This window comes from Pituophis catenifer, unplaced genomic scaffold (assembly GCF_029215685.1).
Source record: "Pituophis catenifer annectens isolate HBS135680 unplaced genomic scaffold, rPitCat1.0.hap2 SCAF_2, whole genome shotgun sequence".
NCBI classification, from domain to species: Eukaryota; Metazoa; Chordata; class Lepidosauria; order Squamata; family Colubridae; genus Pituophis; species Pituophis catenifer.
Genome location: NW_027256882.1, coordinates 40,638,884 through 40,647,718, shown reverse-complemented (window position 1 = coordinate 40,647,718; position 8,835 = coordinate 40,638,884). Strand labels below are relative to the sequence as shown.

The following is an 8,835-nucleotide window of genomic DNA, read 5'->3' as shown; positions in this document are numbered from 1 at the left end:
TTCCTTCTATAGAAGTATCACTCTTGCGTGATCAATAAAAACGGGATCAAGAATAGGTTCATATAAAGGATCTGGGTCAGCAGTTGTTAAGATGACACTAAGCTGGTTTGCTTTTGCCCAGAGTCCATTTATAGACTTCTCTACCAGGAAAGCCATTATATCTCTGCCTTAAAACTACATACCCCTCCCCCCCCCCAGTCACTGTAACAGTGAGATGGGTGACATAAAAATGAATAAATAATCTACAGGGTACAAACAGGCTGATTTAAAAGGTAGCTACTTCCAAGCATAAAGCATGCTATTGTTATCTGTCGTTCAATTATCTCCCCCCCACCCAGTAAACATAGTTTCCTTACTACAGGTAGGGTTCCTTATAATGGCAGGGATTCTACACATAATAAATCATGGTTTGCTCCAAAAACCATACCATGAAATCGAGGTTGCTAAAAGGACGGTGATTAGGCCACCTAACAGATTAAACCCAAACTGAACATTATAACAACATGTCCTGTGAAGTAGGCCAGTATCATAAAACACATCTTGTGTGCCAGATGAATTTGAGGTCAGTTACTGTGTGCAGATGGTAGGGTAGTATTTAGCATGCTCTGGGAATTCTCAAGCAGCCTTGGGATTTGATCTACAGATGACCGTCTGCAGCATTATTGAAACCTTTATTGAACCAAATAATACTTAGGTGAAGCTCATCTGTATGTCTGCAAAAGAATTCATCCAGGGTCGGTATGTTTTTCTCTCTTGTATGTTTTGATACAAATGGTCAAAAGCTAGAAATTCGTCACAGAATTAGGTAAACAGGAAACAAAGGCCCACATTTTACTTTCAGTCGTGGGTAGAAGGAAACGTATGATCTTGATTCTCTTCAGAGAGTATCAATAACAAATCACCCGACTGCAAAGGCTAAAATGAAAATACAAGTCTGAGGTAAAAACATGGTGTATGCGTATTCCTTTTTGCACTACGTGTTCTGGTAATGGTGTGGACTTTTAGAAAGCTATTTATTGATTTTTTAAGTACAGTAATAGGGGACAGTTCACCCTGATACAGTGGCCTCCAATTAAATCTCTGTTGTGTATCTAGGCACACGCTGAAGGAACATCCTTAGTACATACTGGTATTGATCAAGGGGTGGGCAAGCCGACGAATTACGGTACTATGTAATATCAGAAGGCTAAATCCATCCAATTTGCTAATTACTATGCATTAAATCTGTCAACAAGGCAATCAATCTTTATCCTGCAGCAAGGGAGGACATTTTAAATAACCTGGGAAAATGTTGATGATACAAAAACCTGGATATGTTTAATTTTACTTTGTGTTATGTATTATATATTGTTTACTTGTAATTCAAATGGTAACAATGTTAGTATCTGTATAACATTGGAGGATGAATTCAGTATGTACAATTTAATAAAGAGAAAACGGAGGATAAGAGCTTGGACATTGGAATTTCAAAGACCTCTTGCTGTAAATATTTTTCTCTCCTATAACTACCTAAAAACATCCATTTTCTTTGTGGAAAATGCATTTGACCCAAGCTCACTGCTATCACAATAGGCGGTTTGTACAGACTACTTAAGAAATTGTTTGAACTTCTCTAGGATTTCTAACTCCTGTTTTTAAGATCAAACCAGTGGTGAAATGTAAAATTTGTTACTACCAGTTCTGTGGGCATGGCTTGGTGAGGGGGTTGTAAAGTGACTGGGTGGGCGTGACCAACTTTTTTTTTTTTACTTTTAAAAGCATTTTTTTCTACAACCTTAAGAGGTTGCAGAAAAAAATGCTTTTAAAAGCCTCTGACAATCCCAGCTGAGCCGCGTGATCATCAGAGGCTTTTTTTTTTTTTTACTTTTAAAAGCATTTTTTCGGCCGAAGAGGTTGTAGAAAAAATGCTTTTAAAAGTAAAAAAAAAAAAAAGCCTCTGATGATCGTGCGGCTCAGCTGGGCATGGGGGGGGGGCAGGGATTTTTGCTACTGGTTCTCCGAACCATCCGCCGCCATCGCTATCGGATCAGGCGATCCGGTCCGAACCGGGAGCATTTCACCGCTGGATCAAACCAAATTGCAAGTGAAAAAGACTTTAAGAGGCATTTCTGCCTTATGTGTAAAAAAAATAACCCAGTTTATTTCCTATTGCTATCTGGGAAGCATCTTGAGGATGACTGGGGAAACTGGGTAGTGTAGCCCTAATGGTGTATGACAAAAAATCCCCCTATGAACTGCCTTGGTTTGAACCCTATTGAGGTATCCATGTGATTGAAAGAGATGTGATACAAATACTGAAATTCAGAAAGAAGATGAAACTGAAAATCAGCAAATATGAGTGTTGACATACAAAGCGAGTACACCTGTTTAACCTTCTGCAAGATTCAAGATGAGTGTGTAGCTTGAAAATTATGGTTCAATTATGGCTATAGTAGTCCATTACATTTTCCATCCATTTTGTATGATTCACTGACATTCCCTTCAGATGTTTGATTTGTTGTTGTTGTTAGTTGTGAAGTCGTGTCCCACCCATCGTGACCCCATGGACAACATTCCTCCAAGCTTTCCTGTCCTCTACCATCCCCCGGAGACCATGAAGCACGCCAACTGCTTCAGTGACTCCATCCAGCCACCTCTTTCTCTGTCGTCCCCTTCTTTTTGCCCTCAATCTTTCCCAGCATTAGGCTCTTCTCCAGTGAGTCCTTCCTTCTCATTAGGTGGCCAAAGTATTTGAGTTTCATCTTCAGGATCTGGCCTTCTAAAGAGCAGTCAGGGTTGATCTCTTTTAGGACTGACCTGTTTGATCGCCTTGCAGTCCAAGGGACTCGCAGGAGTCTCCTTCAGCACCACAGTTCAAAGGCCCCAATTCTTTAGCGCTCAGCCTTCCTTATGGTCCAACTATTTGATTAGTAATATTTATTTAACCCAAGGCATCTTAGCCAATAAGGAGGATGTCTATGGAGATTCTCAAGTCACCCAGGACATGGTTGTCTTTTTCAAGAGGCAACTGGACTTCCTGTTTTTTCTTTGAAGACGCTTCGCTTCTCATCCAAGAAGCTTCATCTCTGACTGGATGGTGGGGAATAGGATTCTTACATTCCCACCATTCTGTCAAAGCTGAAGCAGCTTCTTGGATGAGAAGCGAAGTGTCTTCAAAGAAAAAACAGGAAGTCCTGTTCAAGTTGCCTCTTGAAAAAGCACATTTGGGACCAATAAGGAGGAGCAATGGGAGTTGTAAAACAGACCCAGAAGGGACAGACTGCCTATCCTTTGGAACTTAGACTTTTGTCAAGTTAGGAATCTCTCAAGATAAGGGGACAGTTGAAAAGATTGCTATGATCATTGGTCTTGCTTCCATATATGGACTCAAAAGAACCAAAGACTCGTGGAACGGGAAGGGACCACAAGGATCATTGAATTCAACCTTCTGCAATCTACAAGAAAGTGTATTAAACCATTCTTGAGAGGGACCTGTCCTATCTTCGAAAGCTGCAGAAGTGGACAATCCACAATCTCTATACATTTTCACTGTCCTCTGTTTCTCCCAACTGAAGGGAAAAAAAGCATCCCTTGAGGTAGTGTACTGAATATGGTGAGCTTTGTTTGCTTTCTCCACCAATTTATTGTGGGTGTCCTCCACTGACTGAAAACGATGCATGCCAAACAGTGCAACTTGAAGAGGTAGTCCTTGACTTGCATCAGTTCGTTTAGCGACCGCTCAAAGTTACAACGGCACTGAAAAAGTAACTTGTCCGAGCTTGTGGGTTGGTTTCCAAACGTTTTGCTACCAGGTTAGGTAACATCTTCAGTGGAGTTGACCATCCAGAGACAGCATCGACCTTTAACCAACTCATGGAATTCCCCCCCCCACTCACTTCCCAACGACCCTGACCTGAGGTAATCTCCTTATCACAAAACCCACAGATGACTCAAAGCTGACTCATCAAAAGACCCTTACCTCACACACCCACACCTGAGCCCTTATAAACAGAACAACACTGACACCAACATCCCTTCAATTCCACTGAAGATGTTACCTAGCCTGGTAATGAAACATTCAGAAACCAACCCACAAGCTTGGAGAACAAGACTTCATCCTCATCCTTCACCCGAGCTACAGATATTCGCCACTATAGCAAAAGTGACTTATGACCATTTTTCACACTTATGACCGTTAGAACATTCTCATGGTCAAAAGTCAGACTCTTGGCAATTGACTCATATTTATGACGGTCGCCGTGTCCCGGGGGGCCACGGGATCACCATTTGATCGCCTTCTGACAAGCAAAGTCAACGGGGAAGCCAGATTCAATACAGTAACCCCCGTGTTACTAACTTAACAAGTTCAGTGATTAACTTAACAACTGCGGCAAGAAAGGCCATAAAACGGGAGCAAAACTCACTTAACTGTCTTGCTTAGCAACAAACATGTTGGGCTCCGTTGTAGTCGTAAGTCGAGGACTATCTGTACTGACCAAACTATAAAAAAAAAATAAAAAAATCAGGGAACTCCATCCACAAGAGCGACGGCCACATTTTAATTTATTAAGTTTACATGTTGTGTTCCAACTATTCCTAAAAATAGTGGAAGGAAAGGAGAGAGATGTGTAAAGTGAGAGTGGTCTTCCAAGATGTCTGCTCGGGGGCCGGGGGGGAGGGAGGGGAGGCATGATGGGACACCCACCCACCCATCACCTTTTGAGACGTTCACTTTCCATGCGGGTGGGAGAGAAAGGGAAGAAGAGTTAAAATCAACAGTTTTTAATTCCTTGCATACGTTCAGATCTGTCCCTCCGTGTCACATAAATAAAGCCCTACATTTTTGAGAGGGCGGAGTTTCCACCGGAAAAAATGGAAACCAGGCTGTGCATGTTCTGGTGACTCCGCTCCTCAAGGCCTCATTCTTTTGGTCGATTGACCAGGACTTCACCCAAGGCTTCCAGCACTTCCCGCTTGTAGTCTTCAAAGTCACCATCGATCTGATTGGCTGTCTGGTCCTCCACCACCCACATATGGCAGTTGGTCTCCGTGATAAGCCGAGCATCATGGCTGACAATGATCACCGCTGAAAAAGACAGATGGGTTAAGCAAGACCTCCAAGCCCCCATTAAAAAAAAAATAAATTTCTTCCTTGGGTGCACTCAAGAGCTGTCCAGAGATTGCCATTCGGAACTGAACATGAGCCAACCATCTGCCAAGTGGTTTCTAAAGCAGAGGAAGGCAAGCTGGTGATTTTTCTCCCAAATAAGCTCCTCCAAACTTATCTAATCATTTAAAAAGCAATTATTTCTTAAGCCATCAAATATCTTAGGTTGAGGGTGCAAAAAAAGACAACCTATCGTTTCTTCGGTGAACACCGGAAAGAGCAAGGCTAAAAATCTGGCTTATCTTTAGTTTTTCTATTCTTTCTTGGGGGAATGAATGGTTAACATAAGTACTTGAGGAATCACCAAGAATCCTCAAAACCCCTCAAAATGTGAAGTCTTAGCCCTGTTTATTTTGGGGGTGCTGCCTTCCAGATCTGCACCAAAGCCCGGTGTGGCTGGGCACTGCGGCTTCAATTGTGTTTATGTACAAATTATTCAGTTCATCAACCCTGACCTACAAATGTATTAGTTTTGGCATTCATGGTGACTTGACCAGAAACTTATCATTCTTAGGTACTAAGACGGTGCCCTTCATTCTCAGTCTTTCCCATCCTGCCAAGTGATAGGATAGAGCAAAGTGGATTTACAATAACAAAGGCAAGATATGGGACAGGATAAGACAGTGATGGCTAATCTTTTTCTCGCTGTGTGCCAAAAGCTTGCATGCGTGCGTGCTGGCACCCATAATGAAATGCGTCCCTCCTGCACATGTGCCCATGACCCCTCCACACTCCCCCGCCCCCGCACATGCACACGGGACCCCCCCCACACTCCCCCCCACCCCCCGCACATGTGCATGCAACCCCCTGCTCCCCCGTTTTTGGCCTAGCAGGCCTCCCTGCAGCGTCCTGGCCCCAAAAACGGGCCAGGGGGCGGGCCACGCCCCCCCACGCCCTGTTGTGAGTCTAGCAGGCTTCCCTGCAGCCTCCTGGGCACAAAAATGGGCTGGGGCGGGGAGGCCGCACCCCCTGCACTCTGCCCCCACCCCCGTGATGCGCGTGTCCCCGCCTTCCCACGTGACCCCCCTGCACATGAGTGCACGTCTCCCGCATGCGCCCCGGCCCCCCCCTTGCATCCCAAAAATCAGCTGGCCAGCAGGAGGTGCGTGCGTATATATGCGGTGGAGCTGAATTAGGCGACAACTAGCGTGCCCACAGAGAGGGCTCTAAGTGCCAGCTGTGGCATACATGCCATAGGTTCACCATCATGGGGATTAGGACAATGTCACTTTAGGAATGTCTGGTCCCCTTCCTTTCTTCCTTCTAAGGACAGCATAGTGGTAAGAAGAGCGAGCAGAGGTGCATATATCACGTATTAGTACCACTGGAATTCAGAGCCAACAAGTTTTCGCTCACCTCCTTTATAGTCATTGATAGCATCTCCCAAGGCGTCGATTGATTCAATGTCCAGGTTATTCGTAGGTTCATCCTGGGGGAAAGGGAAGGAAGAGACATTTAAGGACACTTTGGCTTCTCTTCAGCTTCCACCATGGGAGAATGGTGCTGATAGCCTATGAAACCTGCTGGTGCAGAAGGAGACAAGGCGAGGATTTGGGTTTGCTGGGGGAAAATACCACAGGCTTCAATATAGATCAGTGATGGCGAACCTATGCCACGCGTGCCAGAGGTGGCACGCAGAGCCCTCTCTGTGGGCATGCGTGCCGTCGCCAGCTGCTCTTCTGGTTTCCAGCGCACATGTGTGCGCCAGCCAGCTGATCTTCACAGGCGCTGGAGCACCAGAAAACGGCCTGAAAACAGCCCAGAAAATGGCCCAAAACCGGCTTGAAAATGGCCCAAAAAAACAGCCCGAAAAATGGCCAAAAAACAGGCCTGTGTGTGCCGGCCAGCTGGTCTTCAGGTTTCTGCTCCAGTACATGCGAAGACCAGCTGGCCGGCAAACCCGAAGACTGGTGCGCACATGCGTTCCAGTTTGGGCACTCAGTGCCGAAAAGGTTTGCCATCACTGATATAGATGATTGTAGATAAACTCACCAGAATAAGAACGTCTGGCTCTCTACAAGCCAATTCGGCAAATACTACGCGAGCTTTTTGTCCTCCTGGTAATGGGAAAACAACAAAGGAGAGAAAGGAGGAATTAGAAAATGAGCAAAACCATGCTTGCTTCCTCAAAATTGATGCAGACAGCATCTCCCCCATCAGAATTTGAAAGGACATCTGGAAGTATAAACAGGGATCAGAGCTTCTGAGCATCTTAAGAACCCACCAAATCCCCTTTGAAGGCTGTCAGCGTTGGCCTATCTTTCTACAGCCTGCGTCTAATGTCTTGCTCAAGACACAGATTAATTACTAAAACTCCAACATTTAGTGCCCCCCCCCAGGTGTGCTTAGCTACAACGTTTATTATCCAACACATTTGGAACAGGCCAAGGTGGAGAAAGCTATGCTAGCAGCCCCTGTCCTTCCTTGTGAAGCTCTTGGCCCACCATCCACCCTTCCCTTCTCCAAAGAAAAGTGTCCCATACCAGACAGCTTGCAAATTTGGATGGTGTGGGCATGACTCTCAAGACCAAACCGCCCTAAACATTTACGGGCATCTTGATAAGGCAGGTTGAAATTGCGCTGAAGATATTCAGTGGCTGTTTCCTGCATGTTCAGCTGATCGGCATATTGCTGGTTGAAGAAGCCAACTTTCTACCAGGAGAAAAAAAAAAGAGGAAAAATTGGGTGAAACGGCCACTGAAACTTAACTCACATCATTCACACCTGCCACAGCTGGCATTGCAGGGTGCCTTCTGTCATTCTGCTTCTGAAACCTTCCCCATCTCTCTTCCAACCAATTCATTTTGGCCAAGGTTAAGGCTGTCAGAAGCCTTCCTAATTTCCTGGACTAGAATTTCCATCAGCCCTTGTCGCTGGCTCATGTCAGCTGGGATGACGTGAAATGGAATCTAAACCGTCAGGCAGGAAATAACCAGGTTGCCTAATTCTAATTTAACGCATGATGCTGTCCTGAAATCAGTCTCCAAATTGTGTGACGATGTTTTACTCTAAGTCTCAACTGCCAAGTTGAGCACATGAAGAAGCAGGTGCATGCAGACATACTACCGTATTTCCCTGAAAATAAGGCCCTGTCTTATATTTTTTGCCACCAAAAAAGACACCAGGTCTTATTTTCAGTGAGAGAGAGAGAGAGAGAGAGAGAGAGAGAGAGAGAGAGAGAGAGAGAGAGAGAGAGAGAGAGAGAGAGAGAGAGAGAGAGAGAGAGAGTATGTATGTGTGTGTGTGTGTGTGTGTGGTCCACTATCTCACCTCACCTGCGCATGTCGCCCCTGGCCTCTTTTTCGCTATTAGAGGCCTTCAGGAACGTCTTCGTCTAGCAAGGCTTTCCTGAAGGCCTCTGTAGCTGATAACAGAGCTCCAGATTGATCAGGAGCTCTGTTATCGGCTACAGAGGCCTTCAGGAAAGCCTTGCCAGCTGCAGAAGAAATGGGCCAAGGTGTGTGAGACCTGGCTGCAACTGTCTGAAGGTAAGTAGTAGGGGAGCTCCACCCCCCCAGCTTAATTTTCATCTGTGCACCCTGGAGTGGGCAGGGTCTTAATTAGGGCTTATTTTGGGGGGGGTAGGACTATAATTGCACTTAATAATGAACTAAAGGGCCACTGTCAGGTTTCAATATCGTCTTCAAATAAAATAAATTGCATTTCCAAACAGATAGTCTTTGAAGAAA

At 45.1% G+C, this 8,835-nt stretch overlaps 1 protein-coding gene across 2 annotated transcripts in view; it reads right to left on the bottom strand.

Moving 5' to 3' along the window:
- Nucleotides 1-4,516: 4,516 nt before the first annotated feature.
- Nucleotides 4,517-8,835, bottom strand: part of ABCF1 (ATP binding cassette subfamily F member 1) — a 43,289-nt gene continuing 38,970 nt past the window's right edge. For both annotated transcript variants that reach the window (XM_070936687.1, XM_070936688.1), the window contains exons 25-28: nt 7,630-7,798; nt 7,139-7,203; nt 6,503-6,575; nt 4,517-5,065 (exon numbers count right to left, since the gene is read on the bottom strand). In XM_070936687.1, the coding sequence (XP_070792788.1) occupies nt 4,899-5,065; nt 6,503-6,575; nt 7,139-7,203; nt 7,630-7,798 (474 nt within the window). In that variant the 3' untranslated portion in view covers nt 4,517-4,898. The remainder of the gene's footprint in view (nt 5,066-6,502; nt 6,576-7,138; nt 7,204-7,629; nt 7,799-8,835) is intronic.